Here is an 18,828-nt window from a genome sequence, read left to right on the forward strand (position 1 = left end):
TCATCTTAATATGTTGACATGATGTTATGAGATATGTTGAATTAATAAACTATACTAATAAAGTAAGATCAACTTTTTCTTTTTACTTTACTAATGTGTGTATCAGAAAATTTAAAGTTATAACCCAGCTTCATTTAGAGGCTCATATTTTCCTGCTAGGAATTGGATTGTTTTACAAAAACCAGCTCTGCATCCTATGAAGAGGCCAACCCATGCCTTGGGAACATGGGAAGGCATTTCTAAGATGTAAAGTTGAGACAGAATTAAGGCAGACAACCTTTCTTGTAGGGTTGTCACAGTCAACAGTGAGCCAAGCATGCAAGTGTTGGCCTTTTTTTTTTTGGTTTTTTTGTTTGTTTGTTTTTTTAAGTAACAGGTTCTTCTCTAAAAAGAAAGGTAAAGGAAGCAGTCATCAAGGTCACACACAGTGAACTTTGCTAGACATATTTTAATAAACGCAAAGAAAGAAAAACTCATATAAATAAAATTGTAGCAATGACAGAGTGTAGTAGGTAGGTCCCAGGCATCTGTAGAAATAAAATCCAAATAACTATACAAAGGTGACAGGGTTCACTATAAAATATACTCTCCATACTAGAAACCAATAATACCTATGTCAACTCAATTAACTATCTGTAACTGGTCTTTGAAAGAACTTAAATTATGTGCCAAGTGACAGTCTCAAATACTAGAGTCATAACCAGGTTGTTAGTGCTACTGTATTTATTTTCACAGTAATGCTGGCTCAGTTGTAACAAGTTGACCGCCCAAAGGAAGGCATAGGGTTAGGTTCTAATTCACATACTTTAAAAAGCTTAGTGATATGAGGGATACAATTGATAGTTTGTGCTTGCATGTCATTAAGTTGCATAATTAGAAATGTCGACCCATGAAGATGGGAAAACAAGCTTAGAGATAGTCATAGGGAAGAAATGTCAAACAGGAAATGAAGTCAAAGGTGGAGTGCAATGTGGTCAAGGTGATGTGTGTGCAGGCTCTGAAAACACTAGTGCATCACTGGCAGTCGGTTCACCGGACAGAAAGGAGCTGGTGGCTCGGCATGGACCTGTCTTGACTGTGACTTAGTCTATCATGTGAAAGTAGCTTCAGAGGGTACACAGCTATTTTAATTCCAACATCCAAGAAATACAGAAGCATGAAGTCAATCCTCAAGCTTTGTTTGATGTCAGATGACTTCTCTTTGGAAAAAGACAACTAGAGCCCTGGGATGTATTTGTGTGCATGTGTACATGCGTGAGTGCATGTGTGTGTGTGTGTGTGTGTGTGTGTGTGTGTGTGTGTGTATGTATGTATGAGAGAGAGAAAGAGACAGACAGAGAGAGAGAGACACAGAGAGAGAGAGAGAGAGAGAGACAGAGAGAGAGAGAGAGAGAGAGAGAGAGAGAGAGAGAGAGAGAGAGAGAGAGAATATGCCCACAACATCAGAGAGCAAGAGAGAACTACTAAGTAATGCCTGGACAGCAAGAACAATGAAGCTTGTATAGCAAAGCATCATTTGAAGCTTTTATAGCAAAGCATCATTTCAAGTTGTGTGATTTCTATCCCAAGAACCCAGTGAAGGCTTAACAAACAGTACTTTCTGCAGTCCGAGTCCCATTAAAACACAAAGATGATCCTTTAGGGAAATATTGGCAAATGTCCTTAATAACAATAATTCTTCATCAATTACCATTTTGTGGAGACAAGGATTTCACGTGTCAGTGTAAATGCAAAAAGTAGGAAAGGGGCCCATGGGGGAGGGAAGGATGGAAGTGGAGCCTCATGATGGGCAGGATAATGTGATAACTATGGTAAGAAAGAAGGAAGGAAAGGAAGAAACTGAGATCTGTCTTAGACATGAACTTGCTAGGGCAGAGAAATGGCGAAGTTGAACTCTCTGTGTGTTCTCTCATCTATAAATCCTCTACTGCTTTGGGATGAAAGGGACTGGGACTTTTTATTCTCTCTTTCTCCAATTCCTTATACATATTTGGAGAGAGGTAACACCAGTTGCTTCCTTGCCTGAAAGTAGCATCTTTGGTACCTATGGCCAGCTTAGATGACTGAACTATGGGTAGGTGATATGGCACGAAGACTAATGGATACTGTAGATGACCAGCTGGGATAAATGACCCCACAATTTCTCTTCTCAAGCAATCCTACAGGCAATGTAATCAGTTGTTGGTGTGTTTCTACCAGTCAAACATCAGTGAGCAGCTGAGGTAAGAGAGCAGTATGTTACTAGAAGCCAAGAGCGGTCTTGGTGTCTCTTACTGACAAGGTAAAGATCAGATGATCACAGGACTTCCTCAGATTCCAAGCAAGCTTATGGATCCCAAATGGTCCAATCACAGTAAGGAATGACTCTCGGGTCCTATTTGAGATGATTATATTTTGTGTTTTTCCCAGCAGATCTCTTATCTCTTTTTAAGACTGTAGTATAGCATCTCTGCTATTTCCTTAGGCAACACATATTTTCTCATGTTCAGACTATGCACATTGTTGGTCTGACTCCATTGTCAATTTCTGCAGATGAATATGTGACTCATGCCTGGGTAATCAGAAGATTTCTAACATAACGTAAGGCAAGTCAATAAAAGATCAATCTTTGCTACAGCATGAAGAGAACCTGTCTGAAAATGAAATCAGTTTTAAAGAAAGTAAGCTAGGAGATGAGATGGAGAGCCTGAGGAGGCACCCATTGATTTTCTGAAGCCAGCAGTGCCTGAAGCTAGGTTAACAGTGGCAAGGCTTTCTAGAGCATTGCCCCCTCTGCTTACGTCATTCTGACTTGGGTTTCCAAAGATCCTTTCATTCATTTTGAGAAAGTCAATTATGAGGCATGAGGCTTGATTGCATTTCCCTGAAGTCAAAACTCTCTTGGGAATTCAGTTTTTCTACCCCTATTTATTCCCTGATGTTAAATTTTCACTTATGTAGATAAGAAAGTGCCTCTCATCCTTACATACAAAATTTACTCCTTTATAAGCGGTATTGTGTTGAATTTCCTCAAGTTGGTTCGCCAGAGAGCACATGGAATTTAATAAATAGAAGTGTGGTCACAGTGGGCACAGGAATAGGGTCAAGCCCTAGATCTGACAGTAAATGACCTCATGCAAGCTGTTTGACCTTGGATGAGCCACTAATCTCTGGATTTCTGGGTTTTCCCTTGTTAGTTTTTATTTTCTTTTAATCATTTTACTTAGATTTATTTTGTTTTTATTTTGTATTTTGCCTGTATGTAGGTCTGTGTACCACATGTGTGCAGTGCCTTGGAACCCAGAAGAGTGTGCTAGATCCCACAAGACTGGAGAGATGGTTGTGAGTCACTATGCAGGTGCCAGGGATAGAACCCAGGTCCTTTGCAAAAACAGCCTGTGCTCTTAACTGCTGAGCCAACTCTCAAACCTTCTGGGTTTCTCTCTGTGTGTCTTTTTCTTTTGTAAAATGTGAGCTAAAGAACATTAATAATAGTAGAATGTATCTATATAACTATTCAATATTTCTGCCCTTTCTTTTTCTTTGTGTTTGAGACAGCCTCAAGTAGCCCATTTGGTTTCACAGTCACTATGTAGATGAAGGTGACCTTCAGTGCTGGATCTTTCTGTGCCTCCTTTGGCCAAGTGCTAGGATTGCAAGTGTGTGCCACCACGCATAACCTATTAAACTGTATCTAGAATGATTCTCATTACATTAGATTATTAAAGTTACATATTGTCTTTACAGTTTCTTTCAGCTGTGACCATCAGTGTTTCATGAAATCACTTTGTTGTGTAGAAATGCCAATGATCAACTCTTTAGTGCATCAGAAATGTATCATTTCCATGGTCTGTACCCATCCACTCACCTACTATCAACCATCTCTTCACTTATTCAATAAGCATTTCTCTTTTGCATCACACTATATATTAGGCAATGTGCTGAAAGTCATGGTTCCCTCTGTAGATTGTGATTGACACCCTACAAGCGGTCACAGACATGCAATGTCACTCACGAAGTAAACACACTAATCATAATTTAAAAATCTTGATAATGCTGTAAAGGCCAATTATAGAAGCCTTGACAGCACACAGCATGGAGTTTTGTCTGGTTGGGGAACAAACAAAGACAGACCTTCCAAAGAGACGACTTGAACTGAGATGCATGAACTGAAGTTGCCTGCACTGATGGATTGGATGAGGACTGGGGCATTGTGTCAGATGATGTGTTGGGCTTGCCTTCTGGTGAAAAGATAGTTTGTAAGTTGCTTTTCCAAACCTCTTAGTAGAGAAAAATACCGTTATTTCTTCTGTGGAAAATAAGGAATTCAGAAATATTTACATCTGATCTCAGAAAAGCATCTACTGAATTCACCAGCACACTTCCGATTTGCACAAGGCTTCACCTGTGCAGCCAGCCCCTCTGGCTCTTTTAACTTCATATCTTGAGAGAGTCACTTGACTTCCCTAGGTCTCAGATTTCTCATCCATAAAACACGAGGCTAGGGTTTTATTTATATGGTTTTAAAGGTCTCTCTCATATTCAGCATTCCTTGTTTCTAGAAATAAACTGGAGTTAGCCAGGGAGGGGCATAAATCCTACAAAGCAGACTTGCAGCTTTATTTGAAAACCAAAAATCAGCTTGCATTCATAGTACAAAAAATGTTGTGGGAAGGGTAGTTATTGAAATGCACGTTGGATGGAGCCAAAAATAGCTAATGCATCAGCAGTTAATGCAGGGAAAGTGCGATGGAGCGTTTCCTTGGCAACTGAGGAACTCAAAGGTAAAGTAACTGGGTTTGATCAAAGACTAGTTTCTTCACTTCTCTCCTCTATATGGGCTTTTTAATTATAATTCAGTATAAAGGGGAAAACGGTTGACAAATCCATTTCACTGAAAAACAAAGGTCATCCAAAAAAAAAAAAAAAAAGAAAAAAGAAAAGGGCAATCCAGTTGAACCAAACAAGCATACCCTGTAACTGGAGAGGTATGATCGGTCCGCGTGCCCTTGAAAGCAGGCACATGGCCTAGGACACTGACTCCTTCAAGCTACTAAATTATTTGGGAGAATCAACACCAGAATTCACATGAATCTGTCATCTGTCAATCTGGACATAAAGCTTTGGATTTCAAACCAAAGTTAGCTCTTTCCAGAGACGGAAAAGGGACAATGGCTGCAGTTTCTTAGCATGCATAGTCAATGCTGCAGAGGTTGCTAGGCAACAGTAGAAAGGCTGTCAAACATCCCCTGGTGCATCCAATGGGATAGGAGCAACCCAAGCCACTCCAGAGAGGTGAGAGGCTGTACAGTCCTGGAAGATGTGTTCAGTTTGACATTGCTTAAAAGTGAAACACAAAACAAATCCTTTTGTTATGGTCAGAGAGAAATGATGGGTGTTTTCCTCCAAGAGTAGTATAGCTCTGAATACATTTTCGATTGGACCAAATCCCTATAACTGAGTGTGCCCAAGTTGTAGAAAGGCTCTGTGCAAGGTCTGTAAATTATTCTTACCTGATTCACCCTGGAGCTCACAAAGATACAACCTCTTTGTCCAGAGGATCAACATGGTGCCATGAATGAAGCCTGGGTTATAGCAGGTAAACTTCTGATTTAACATTCATACTTAAGGTCATTGCTATAAAACTCCTTAGGTCTGTGGTCATGAAGTAAGAGTAAAACTTTAATCTACAGTCCATTTGTCCTTCTTATTTCAGGTGACAATTTCATTTTAACTCTAAGAAGACTGGCAAAGAGAAGTCAGGATTTGACAAAGAGTCAAGTAGCTCCCCCCCCCCAGCCCCCAGCAGCACTGTTTAATGAACGAACATTGATCATAGACCATTAATTTGCAGAAACATCTTTAGCAAAGCCAAAAGGTACATGAAGAATGGGTGCTAGGTCTGATTCAAAGAATTTGAGCCATAATTGGGACTTAAACAAGAGGAGGGTCTAATTGGCAATAATAATGGGAGACAGACCCAAAAAGAAGCATGCTGTGCACACAAAAGCAGCATGGCAAATGGTCTTCTAAAGGCCAGCTGAGGTTGGGCAGGGGTGGGAGAGGACCTACATAAGAACAATCAGTCATCCCTCATTGTTAGTAGACAAGGCCGACCACTTTGTTTTAGTGTCTGCTCAAAAGTAATCTGAGTGCACAAGCTTCAGATCTCCTGAATCTAACTGCACAGTACCTTTTCCTTAAGAGCATTGAAGAAGTATAGGGAAGTCAGTACAGAGCAGGGATGAGAGGCTGGAGTTCCTGAAAACTTGGTTGGATGCTCATATATCTGGCCAAGGTCTCTCAGCTATCCCCACACTGTCATTTAGAATCCCCTGGCCATGCAGGATTTTCACATACTTGAGGGGTCACATGTACACCACTGTGAAGTGAATTCATGAATCCTTGGTTAGGTTTCCTGATTGGCTGCCAAATAGAATGTAAAACATAGATCCAACATGGGCCTAGGTCTTCATTTTGCAGATTTGATACAAATGGCTCCATTAGGGATAGACACATCCTGTGATTCTTCCAGCCTGAACACTTGTTCATCTATAAAATTTCAAAAATAGCAATACATTTGATCTCATCTATCCCCAAAGATAAAGAAGATTGAAGAAGAAAGTGGAGACTAGAGATAAGAAACTGCCAAATGCCCTGAATGTGATGTGCTAACAAACAGGGAGCTTTGTCAATAGACAGGAGAAAAGAAGTAAGCACAAGAGTGGTAACGAATCACCTCCAGCCACCACAGTCCCTCCTGTAGCAGCTTCTACCTTCTGGCCTCACATCTCTTTAGAATAGCCCTCTCCTCACCTCCTTTCTTAAGCTTCCATCCATTTCCTGTGTTGAAGTCATAATTTGTATTTGATAGCTGATAATTTCTAGAGCCATTGGTCCTTTAGTAGTTGAAACATGTAGCTCTTAAGGGTTTTCTGGGAATTTATGAGCATCATGCCACTCTGGACAGGGCGTTTAAAATATTTCAGATCACAGCCAGGCGGTGGTGGCGCACACCTTTAATCCCAGCACTTGGGAGGCAGAGCCAGGCGGATCTCTGTGAGTTCGAGGCCAGCCTGGGCTACAGAGCGAGATCCAGGAAAGGCACAAAGCTACACAGAGAAACCCTGTCTCAAAAAAAAAATTCAGCTCATGAGGAAAGAAGATGTACAATTTTTCTACCTGGAAAAAAATTAATAAGCCGTATGTTTTTCAGGATGGGTGGCTTCAAGAATAATTATATTCTCTTGGTTATCCATGTGTATACAATAAAATCTGGTATCATAGTGGAATATGCACCAGATTTCTTAAAGAAATAAAATGTTGCCTAGGTTATAATGAATGAATAAATACGATTCATGCAAATGGTCACTGTTTAGCAAAAATATAACTCAACAATAACTCAGCCATCTTTCTTTCATTAATCAAAGAGGTTAAATTTTATTACATAAGCCACATCCACATTCAATTGACACTCAACTCTTTATAATTTTATGACCTTTTAAATGACCTTTTAAATGTTTGATATCCATATATCAAAAATACCTTAGTGAGTTTTCAAAAAAATTATAATGCATGTTTAAAAGATCTGCCTAAGTCCATTGTGGTATTTTTCTCAAGCTCTACAAATCTCAATAGAAAATTATCCCTTTCAACGTTATTATTTATCTTATTGAAGAACAGGACTCCTTTTTTAGTTTGGGGGAACATGACTATGATGAAGGACTTTCAGATTTCTTTATTTATAAAAACCCTACATTTGCTATGATGGTAGAATCTATAGGAGATGCCATCTAACTCTTGGTGAAATCATGTCTATGCTGTAAAAAATATCCTGTGGCTTCATACACTTTGGAAGGGACAAGTGTAGATGGCATATAGGAAAAATTCAGTGCAACAGAATCAATATTCCTTCCTTCCAGAATCTAGAAAATGTAGCGAGTCCCAGGTAATGGAGTCACCAGCATCCAGAATTAGAGGAGAGAAGCTTGCATTGTAGCTTACCTGATTGAATTTTGTTTGATCTCATTGACCTGGATCTAGAATTTTGTTAGTATAACTTTAAGAAGAAGCTTGGAGATAGTCGTGGCCTGCAAATTGGATGGTTGCTGCCGAGAATCGCTTCTGATGGACAAATGTCCTTCTGACTACTCATATACGCAGAAGAATTTAAAAATATGTGTACCATTGAAAACATAATGTATTCTCAAATTGGTTACTAAAATATAACAAAATGAATCTCCCATAGTTTAGTGGGACCGTGAACAAGGAGATATTGTGGAATGTTATCTTACCTTTACAGCTACCAAGATCTTATCCTGCTCAGGACAGAGGTTATAGCATTCTGCTAGGAAGACTTTTCCGAAGGCTCCTTCACCAAGCTCCCTCTTCAGAACGATGTTGTGTCTCTTGATGTGCTGAACAACTGTAAAACAAAGACACCTGTCACTCACGGCATCCCTAAGATTTGTCACATGATGTGTATAGGACTACCCACTTCCCTTTGGTTATTTTACAGTGCTTCATGGAGGAACTCACCATCTACACCTGTGTAAGTAGTAGGATCCCTAGACAGCCCCTTTGTAGATTCTGCTTTTCATAAAATTCGAGTGGTGATCAAGGCTTTGATTTGATGGGAATTATCCTCCTTAATGATTCACATGGTTCTGATCTCCATGAGCCTCTGGGAACTCTGAGCAGGACTGTTCATGACTATTAGGACACATATTAAGATCTGTATGCTAGCAGCATGCAGGATTTCTGAGGAGGGGGACTGTGCTCATTAGCAGGGTGCCCTGTAAAGTCAAAGGACTGCCCAACTTAAATCTTGATTTAACTCCTTGGCTGTCACATACTCATTGGGAATTAAGTTGCCACTTATTCACACTTCACACTCCAATACGTCTCAGGCAACATTTAACTTTTTTCAGCATTAATATATATTTTTTATTTATTAATATATATTTTTTCCAAATAGGAAGGAAGCTGGTGGAAGGGTAGTTAAAGCCATAGTTAATCTCATTGTCTTCAAAACTACAGTCAAGAACAGTTTCCTGGTGTTGAAACAGAGAGCAGAAGATAGATCTTTTCTTTAGGAAATGGGCTGTCTGTCAGCATTTGCAGACATAGGTTACCTGAAAATGTCCTCTGCCAATGGAATAACCTCCAAACACAGTAAATGTCTCTTTTATACTTCCAGTCACAAGTAAAGATTTTGATTGTCAGTACAGTCTACATACTAAATTGATGCTATATAAATATTACTGAGTTTGTATAAATATTTCACAAGTCTGATGACACTCTCGGTTAACTGAAGCAATCACGCTAGGTATGTATGCAACAAAGCAGCCCAATTCTCTGAAAATCCAGGAATGGGGGAAAACAAACAAATAAACAAAACATGTCAACAACAAAAGCCTCAATCTCAAGTTTCCACACTATTGAGCTAAGAAATTCTTGCCATTTTCCTCCGTGAAAACATCAGGAATTATCTTAATTTGCTTCACTTTCTGTCTCTTGAACAAGCCCGGGAAGCCCTGCCCATTGCGAAGCCCTGCCCATCGCGAAGCCCTGCCCATCGCGAAGCCCTGCCCATCGCGAAGCCCTGCCCATCGCGAAGCCCTGCCCATCGCGAAGCCCTGCCCATCGCGAAGCCCTGCCCATCGCGAAGCCCTGCCCATCGCGAAGCCCTGCCCATCGCGAAGCCCTGCCCATCGCGAAGCCCTGCCCATGGAGCACGCCATCCCAGCAGTGCTCTTATTCCAGCCAGCGCTCTACTGTTCCAGTCCCTGTGCAGTTCTTGGATCACAGTCTGCAATTCCACAAGCTCCCAAGAGCACCCAGGCTTTGTAGCCTCCTCAGATGAAGGCCACGCCCTGGCTTCTCCAGGTCAACGCCCTCACTGTCTTCACCTTCCCCCATGTAGAGCCCCAGCTATTCTGAAGCTTCTCTAAGGATACCCCATGCATCCTCTCTGCCCTGTCCTTGCTGACATCTTGGGTTCTCCACTCACCCAACCAAACACCTGCCTCACATTTTCTCTCTCGGGTCTCAGAGCTCAGGGAACAGAGAGATTTGAGAACTTGCCTGAGCTTCAGTATACACCAGACTGCCATTGCCCTTGGTGTTTTGGTAGCGAAGAGTCTGCAGGCATAGGGAGACTTGGGTTGGCTCTTGGTTGGACTTTAAGCTGAATGTTCCTGGGAGTGAGTCTCTCAGGGAGGAAAGTGCTTCACCTGGGTGCCATTCTCCTTTTGCTACACTCTCTTAAAGACCCTATGGTCATTTGACTCTCTTGCCTTCAAATATCCCAAGTGGGGCAAGCCCACGGACCCCACGGATGAAAAAGGAAAGCAGGGAAAAGTGTCACCTGCTTCCTTCCTCTGAGATCAGTTACCCTCAGCTTTTCACTTTGGAAACTTGAGGAAAATCGCTGCAAACTTAACATTAAAAATTAAATGAGAGTCAGTTAGATGCCCCAGAGAGTAAGGACAAGCCCGGCAAGCTGAATTTGATTCCTTCAACCCACATGGTGGAAGGAGAGAACTGACTTCTGCATGCTGTCCTCAGACCTACACACACACACACACACACACACACACACACACACACACACACACATTAATTAATTAATGTAAAAATATCAATGATTAAGTTTTCCAACTCCCTCATAAACTGCTCCCTCTGTTTGAAAGAAAACTCAAGACTGTAGCTAGCTTTGTGAAGTTTTCTTTGAAATTGATCCTGTTCCTGTGCCCCCACTCTCCTGTCCCCAAGGAGATATCATGGATGGAATTTTCCAGACTGGAAATTTGGTCTCCTTGGTCATTTGCCTCATGAGCAGTAGAAAGAAGCCAATTTTCAGTATTATATTGCAATCATATTATCATCAATGAAAATAATGTGTTGGGCCACAAAGTGGCTGTCCCAGCTTAACTTGCCGCCTGCCTCAAAAACATTTAAATTCAATTCTTGGTATAGATTCCCTGAAGAAGTAAAAATGTTATGCACATACAAAGGCAATAAAGTATCAATCCATGACCATATCCATTATTACTGAATCTAAAACTAATAAAGATATAAATAACTATAGCTCTATCCACTTAAGGTCTCAAGCAGGAAATGTGTCTTTCCCATTTCCAGGATAATGACATTTCCTAGAAACTGTGGCCCCATGGACACAGCCTGCCCAGCACATGGGTCTTAAAGAGGACGCTATTGAGTACTCCCTCTTAAGCCAAGAACTAAGGGACCTTTTTTTTTTAATATTTGTAGTTCTGGGGAGGAAGATGCCTAACAGGAATGGGGGTTTCCACCCACTGGGGCACTCTAACCTCCTGTTCCCCACAGTCCTATGGGGGTTTCCACGGGGCACTCTAACCCTCCTGCTTCCCCACGGTCCTATGGGGGTTTCCATGGGGCACTCTAACCTCCTGTTCCCCACAGTCCTATGGGGGTTTCCACGGGGCACTCTAACCCTCCTGCTTCCCCACGGTCCTATGGGGGTTTCCACAGGGCACTCTAACCTCCTGTTTCCCACGGTCCTAGATACCAGGTCACTCTATCATTGGCATTTGTAGACTGAACTTCGTGATAGGAGGCAGACTTTACCACCATCAAGATCACCCCCTGCTGATATTGAAGTGAAATCGACATTTCATTGGTGACTACTCTTTCTACTAGAATATTTCAGACCTCTACACTGACCATTTATAAGTGTCTGAACATCTCATGATGAACAATTGTATTTTATTTTGAAACTATCAAAAAAAAAAAACCCCACAGAACATGAAAGTGAAAAACAGAATATACAGTCATATGATTGACAATACTTGGGTGCTAACTATCTCAATCTATGGCAATATATAGAATCAGGTAAATGTGCCCAACTTTTGGAAGTAAATTTGTGTGAAGATGGAAACAATGTTTAGGATTTTCACCTACAGTTTTATTCTGATGCAAATTAGTACTAAATTGAAAATAAATATCTAAGATCACAGATGCAAAGCACCTAGGCAACAAAAGACTAAATATTCACAGATTATTGATGTAGTAGGACATATACCAATACTAAGCCATTCTCAAGCAGTTTATAGCAAAACTAAAAAAAAAAAAAAATAAACCAATGTGCATTACCATCAGTTAATTTTCATACACCACAGAGTGAGGTCAATTGACTCCTGTATGGTTATAGAGAATCCACTTGCTTGTGCTTTTCCAAGCATAGTTCCCACTGATAAAAGGGAAGAGGCTCCTACCACATGCTGACTACTAACTATTATGGGCCCAAGGATGCATGGAGACTTACGAGAGTCATGAATCCTCAGGACAGTCCGCTAGGGCATTCTTACCTCCATTTTCACATTAAACACAAAGAAATGATTGATGCCCTTGACTCTGTCCCCACGGTAAGTAGGGAATTTCCTAAGAAGAGTCCTCATGGCAGAGATCAGTGAAAAAAAAAATGAACATACAGGATTGGAGAGATGGTTCAATGGTTAAGAGTACTTACTGTGCTTGCAGAGGACCCAGTTCAATGCTAAGCTCTCACATGGCAGTTCATAACCTTCTAGAATACCAGTTCCTGGGAATCTAAGCCCTTTTTCTGGCTTCCTTGGGTATGTATGTGGTGAACACACATACATGTGGGCAAAACACCCATATACATTTTTTAATTAAAAAAATTTTAATGAAATAAATATACAACGCAAAAGCCACCCTTGGCCTAAGCTTTGCTCAGGGAATCCACATGGTCTCAATAGTATAATCCATGAAAGTGAGAGCCTATGGGTACACACAAGAACACTTTGGGCATGAAGTTGACAAATGGATGTAATTTCCCTGAACCTGCCGCTGGGTCTAGATCACATTAGGTTATCAAAATTCTTACATGAATAAACAAAAGCATGAACATGCAGAAACAAGCAAGCTACTGAGAAAGAGAAAATAATGGTGGAAACAGTATAAAAGTGAGGCGAGAGAAAGAATACGGGGGAAGAGGCAAGGCCTGGGTGTGTTTAAGAAATCATGATTAGTCATGTTTCCCCGAATAGCAGCAGGTGATACAGTAGGAAACAAGGGTGGAGTTGGGGCATAGAGTGCTTTGAATAGTTCCCAAAGCCATTCAGATGGATTCTCACACTAAGAAACAGGGACTTGAGGATAAATGACTTCATTGTGCTGTGTTTCCATTTCCTCATCTTCAAATGATTGATCTGGGGATAAATGGCATCTTGGAATTTCTCCAGGACATGCATTCTACAATCTATGGCTTATGATAATCTATCCATCAGTAATATATCTATCTTCTATCTATCTATCTATCTATCTATCTATCTATCTATCTATCTATCTTCTATCCATTTATCTATCTATCTATCATCTATCCATCCATCCATCCACACATTCCTCCACCTTTCACTCACCCATCCATCCATTGTCTCAGTTCTAGGGAGCTAAAGCAGGTCTTTGTACATAGGAAGAAGCAATATGTACACCAAAACAAGATAATTCTGGCTGTGGTAAAGCCGGAGGTCCAACTAGGGAGCTGCTAAAAAACTGACTGTCATGAGGCTGAAAAAAGCTGAGGATGGACTCTATCACACATCTTTCCTCCCCAGGTCCTTTGTCCTTCATGAGCACAGAGTTCAGCATGGCTGTCTGTCATCAGCTCTGTTCTATACTGATCACAAAGGAAGTAGAGGATGTCACCAAGGATTAATTCTTGAAGAATGTGAGAAAGGACAGGCAAAGACAGAGGTGACCCAAGTGGACTCATCGGAGGTAGGAGACAGGCCTAGAGATGATACTGAGTAGAGAGCAAGACAGATAAGCATGGATGGAGTAGTTAAGAGGAAGATATAGGCTGCTCTCTGGGGACTTTGCGGCAGCAAAGGGCAGGATCAGAGGCAGTCAGGTCAATCTAGAAATGGCATGGGGATGGGGAGCAGGAGGGAGTCCAAGGTTTAGAGTATATGCAAATTGAGAGGGGTGGTGGAGGGTGAGAAATTAAGTGGACATCAAAAGAAGAAGGAAAGGTAGAAGGACAGAAAGGACAGGAAGAAATAGGTGGTAGGGATAACTGGTGAGGAGATTCCTCCCTAGGTTAGGTGCAGGGAGTATGGGGAAGGGAGGTACTGAAAACAGTAAAGTGAACAACCCTCTGAGGCGTTTCTGCCTTGGTTCTCATTATAGCAATAGGCCTCTGAGAAGTGAGCAGAAAGTCAGGGCTCCCAAAAGCTTGTTAATCACAAGCCCCCTGAATTCCATTAGGTGCAGCGAAGGATAAGGCAGACTCTTGCAATGGTTTCACCTTCCTGGAAGGGCAGCTGGCATCTGCCTGGGTACCTTGTGCAATAGCCAATAGCAGCAGCAAAGCATTTTTCATTCCAGACCCAATTCCAGCACTCTGAGTGGGGAGAATAGCTGTGGCGGAGGGAACTGTTGTTCATGTAACCGGAGCATCACAGCAGGTGAAGTAATGGAGTTATTTGAAGTTAAATTCAGTTTCTTGGCAGAAATAGGCAATGGGGGGTGGGGGACAGCCCCAGAAATCTTTCAAGCTGTTAGACTGAAAGGAACACCACACTTCAAAATACACAGACGGCACATCCTTCGCTTTGACATCACCGAACAGCCAAAATTATATCTGTTCTACACACTGGCATGTGGCAGAATTGGATTGATTTGCCCTGACAGCTCTCCCTGCTGGGACAATACTTGTCAGTCAGCCCCAGCAATGTTTGTATTTTCGAAAATCATTATGCACAATGATTGCACAGAATCCTGGCAGGTAGGCCAGACAGTCTTTTCTGTACACCCCTCTGACCTTGCATCCTTGAACTCTAAAGTTCTTCCTGCCCCCAAGGCTCCCAAACCTTCCGTGGCACCCTGCTCACTGCCTCCTCCCAGACTGTGCATATCCCCTCTATTTGTGGCTCTCCTCTGGTGTGTCTCTCCTCCTGTGCCTTGCCTCCTAAAGCTTTCTAATTAGCTTTTGTAAAAGAGCGGTCCTTTGCCAAAGTACCTACAGGAGTTTTTGTGGGGAGTGTTTTCACTATCACATGTCATTCAAAAGCAATACAATGAACAGTGCACTATGATGTAAATATTTGAGCATCTTCTCCGTGTGCACACACTGCAGTGAAGGGGAGGAGCCTGGCAAGAAGTCCGTACATAACATGGCACGATCAGAATGTGGAGAGTAGAAGAGGGACATCAAAATGCCTTGTAACTGGACTCAGGAAAGGCTTGGTGTGTCACCAGAGCCAACTTAGGACCAGCGGAGAGGAACCCTCATGAGGAAAGTTCTGAACACAATAGGAAAGGACAAACAAATTAAAAACAGAGAGACTATGGGGTTTCATGAAGCCTAGAACATGACCGTTTCCAGGGCTGTTTTCTCTTGCTATTGACTCTGCAACAGCTTCATAGAACGGAGAGCTAAATGGTGGTCATACCCAACAATACATGATCAATTTCTGAAATATGGAGGGTCACTGAAAAGATATCTGGATGCATCCCAGCTGTTTTGCAGCTCTGCATGGCCATGACTTTCTGTGCAGTTGACATGTGAAGCAGCAGAGCCAATGACAGCTCTTTAATGTGCTTGCTATGGGATGTCTCTCTGTATGCTGTGAATATGTGTTGCTCTGATTGGTTGATAAATAAAGCTGTTTGGCCAATGGTGAGACAGAATAAGGTTAGGTGGTACATTCCAACTGGAGAGAGAGGAGAAGAAAGGAGAGTGGGGCAGACGCTGCGAGCCAACGCCAGGGGAAGCAAGATGTGAAAGTACCAGTAAGCCACAAAGCCACGTGGCAATGCATAGATTAATAGAAATGGGCTGAGTTAAGTTGTAAGAGCTAGCTAGTGAGAAGCCTGAGCCAATAGGCCATAGAATTGGTAATTAATATACACCTCTGACTGATTATTTTACAAGTGGCTGCACTACCGCTGGGCAGGGTGGGACCAGAGAAACTTACAGCTACATGTGCTTACATGATGACTTACATTTTAAGATGTGACATCCTTGAGAGAGCTTGACAACACTTTCAGAATCTTTCAATCCTGCATCCTTCTCAGGCCCTATCACTCATCATTTAAGCATCTATATAAACAGGGCTGTGGTCCCTGCTGTGGAAGATTAAAGAATGAGGAACAGGAAGGGACTTGAGTGGCATTCATTCACTCTGCATCAGCTGTGTGCTAGGCACTGTGTTAAACATTTTTGCCCACATTATCATATTCAAACCTTCTAAGTGACCTGGGGAGAAACTCCGTTCCCCATTTGCATGGTAATAGGATGGAAGAGAAGTAACTTGGCTGCAGCTACACACCTGGAAAGTGAGCAAAGGTGCTAGGTTTGGCTTCAAAGTCTAAGCAAATACTTCCTGCCTCTCAGAGACTGTTGACTCTTTCCCTAGATGAGTACAGTTTAATTGGGAGACAGCCAGTACACAAATAACAGTTATAAAATACAAAGACTGCTATGACAGAGATGAAATATATAGGGTTAAGGGTTTTTAGATGTCTGGGGAAAGGTCTTCCAGTACACGGTTGAAGGTTAACGAATGCGTCATTCAAGTTTCCATTGCGAGCTGTGCAGGATTGAAATGTTTGTCTAAAGGAGAGCATTGTTGGATGTAACAAATTATGACATTTCCAGAATGCCAGGATGTCACTGACTTGATCACACCCTGGACTTTCATGTGCAGACATGTCTGCACTGAAGCCCAAAGCTGAAAACTATTTAGGTCAAAACAAATGAAATTTCCATCCATGCAGGCCAAACCAGACAGATACTTGCTATTTGATCTTCCTCAACTGAATCTATCACTAGGTCTCTTTTTTTAAAATGGAACTTCTGAATTTTAAAGAATTTGTATGTATGTATATACATATATACATGAATATTTATATGTTAATTTAGAGAAAAAAGTTAAAGCAGTAAGTGCTCATGCCAACGAATTAGGTAACATCAAAGAGTCTAGAAGAAAACAACTAGAAGTTTCCACCCTCTTCCCTCTCCTTGATCTCACTTCCTGGGCAACCACCGAAAACCAACTTGACTCTCTGTTTTCTGGGGCTCCTTTCCACAGCTCTCACCAGACTTCGTACACTTGGCTTTTGTCTCCCAGTGGAAGGCACTCCTCGTTTCCCTTCTACATGACTGAGGATGTGCCTCCACTCTCCTGCCTCTTCCCAGAAACTGAAAGGTGTATTGCTTTTATTCCTTCTAAGTGGCTTTCATACACTGTTCTGGCCAGGTCTAAGGTGCTTCTGGACATGATGGAGATAGTAGTGTCTGTATGGTCATTCCAACTGCTGTTTTTTTGTTTTTTTTTTTTTGTTTTTTTTTGGTTTTTCGAGACAGGGTTTCTCTGTGTAGCTTTGCGCCTTTCCTGGAACTCACTTGGTAGCCCAGGCTGGCCTTGAACTCACAGAGATCCGCCTGGCTCTGCCTCCCAAGTGCTGGAATTAAAGGCGTGCTCCACCACCGCCCGGCCCAACTGCTGTTTTTTCTTATCTTTTCTTTATCAAATCATTGTCAAAATTGTTACATTGCTTTTCAAACTATAGTGATACAGTAAGTGCCTTAGATTCTAAAAGGCAAACTTGCCCTCTCTCTCCACTGTCCCCACACTCAGCTGATCTCAAATCCTACTTAAACTTGAGGATGAAAAGTTGGATGGGTGATGTAGTGTCCTGTGCTCTGATGTCAGGTATGGAGCCTCTCTGAACAACAGGAGGTCTGGCTAGGATCAGGTCATCGATAAACACGTAGAGAGGCTTTGCTCTAGAATAAGTAGGTTTACATGTAAGACTAAAGAGACTGATTTTGGGGGGCTCTGAAGTCCTTCAAGCCTGCATCACTTAGAAAATTTTAGAGAGGGATTTTGGGAGCTGTTGCCCCCGCCTGGATAAATATTGACTGCTTGATACCCTAGAGGTGCCGATCTCTGACACGGCTGTCACCCCCTGTGGTTAGGGCACTCTCATTGTGCCCACTGGTATCAATCCAGAATCACTCCAGGTCTCATTAAACCTGGCAGGCTTGTGTCCACTGCAGTTCCCCAGATTCTGAGCGGACCACATTTCACATATGAGCATGGTACTTCATTTCCGGAAGTGTTTCGAGAACTTAACCATGAGGCTATCCACTCACTCACCTGCACTCAGTGCTACAAATAAGAAACAGACAGATAGGCTTTGCTCACCAAGCCGAAGCCTCCTTATCTTCAGTCTGTTTCTAAGCTGTGGAAGCTTCCATGGCAGATGGAACATTCTCTGAGAGCTCAGACAGGCTCTGGGCCCGAAGGCCTTAAACAACCCAGTCATTTAATAAGTGAAGACAGCAAGGAACCGAGTGTTAAGTTCCCTGAGCTGGTAGGTCCCAAAATGCATCTGGTTGACTTTAATCTGTACGTTTTCATTATACTCTGATCCTTCCTACTAGAATGAAACATTTACTAACAAACACAGTGATACACAGCTCAGATGTGGAAGAATGAAGGAGAGTGGGAGAGAAAATGGCTCTTTGAAGTCAAGTCAATGGAATATTCTAGAGTCTGCTCTTAGTGGGCAAGGTACCTTGTCTCTGAAGGTGACATATTTATGCCTGTGGTCCCTTGCTTATTCATACCATCTACCTCACTTTTTAAAAAGATTTATTTTTATTTTATGTATATGAGTACTTTACCTGTATGTACCACATTTGTGCAGTGCCCACAGAGTCAACAAGAGGGGATCAGGGCCCCTAGAACTGGCATTACAGATGGTGATTAGCTACCATGGGGGTGCTGGGAGCCAGACCTCTCTTCCCTGCAAGAGCAACAAGTGCCCTTAACC

The 18,828-nt window shown here is 42.0% G+C and overlaps 1 protein-coding gene across 7 annotated transcripts in view; it reads right to left on the reverse strand.

The window, feature by feature from the left end:
• The window catches only part of Ntrk2 (neurotrophic receptor tyrosine kinase 2), a 392,209-nt gene that overhangs the window by 132,430 nt on the left and 240,951 nt on the right, over positions 1 to 18,828 (reverse strand). For all 7 annotated transcript variants that reach the window (XM_052726807.1, XM_052726804.1, XM_052726802.1 and 4 more), the window contains one exon: positions 8,274 to 8,404. In XM_052726807.1, the coding sequence (XP_052582767.1) occupies positions 8,274 to 8,404 (131 nt within the window). The remainder of the gene's footprint in view (positions 1 to 8,273; positions 8,405 to 18,828) is intronic.

The sequence above is a fragment of the Peromyscus californicus genome, unplaced genomic scaffold, assembly GCF_007827085.1.
Source record: "Peromyscus californicus insignis strain IS unplaced genomic scaffold, ASM782708v3 Scaffold_8__1_contigs__length_139910024, whole genome shotgun sequence".
Lineage (NCBI taxonomy): Eukaryota > Metazoa > Chordata > Mammalia > Rodentia > Cricetidae > Peromyscus > Peromyscus californicus.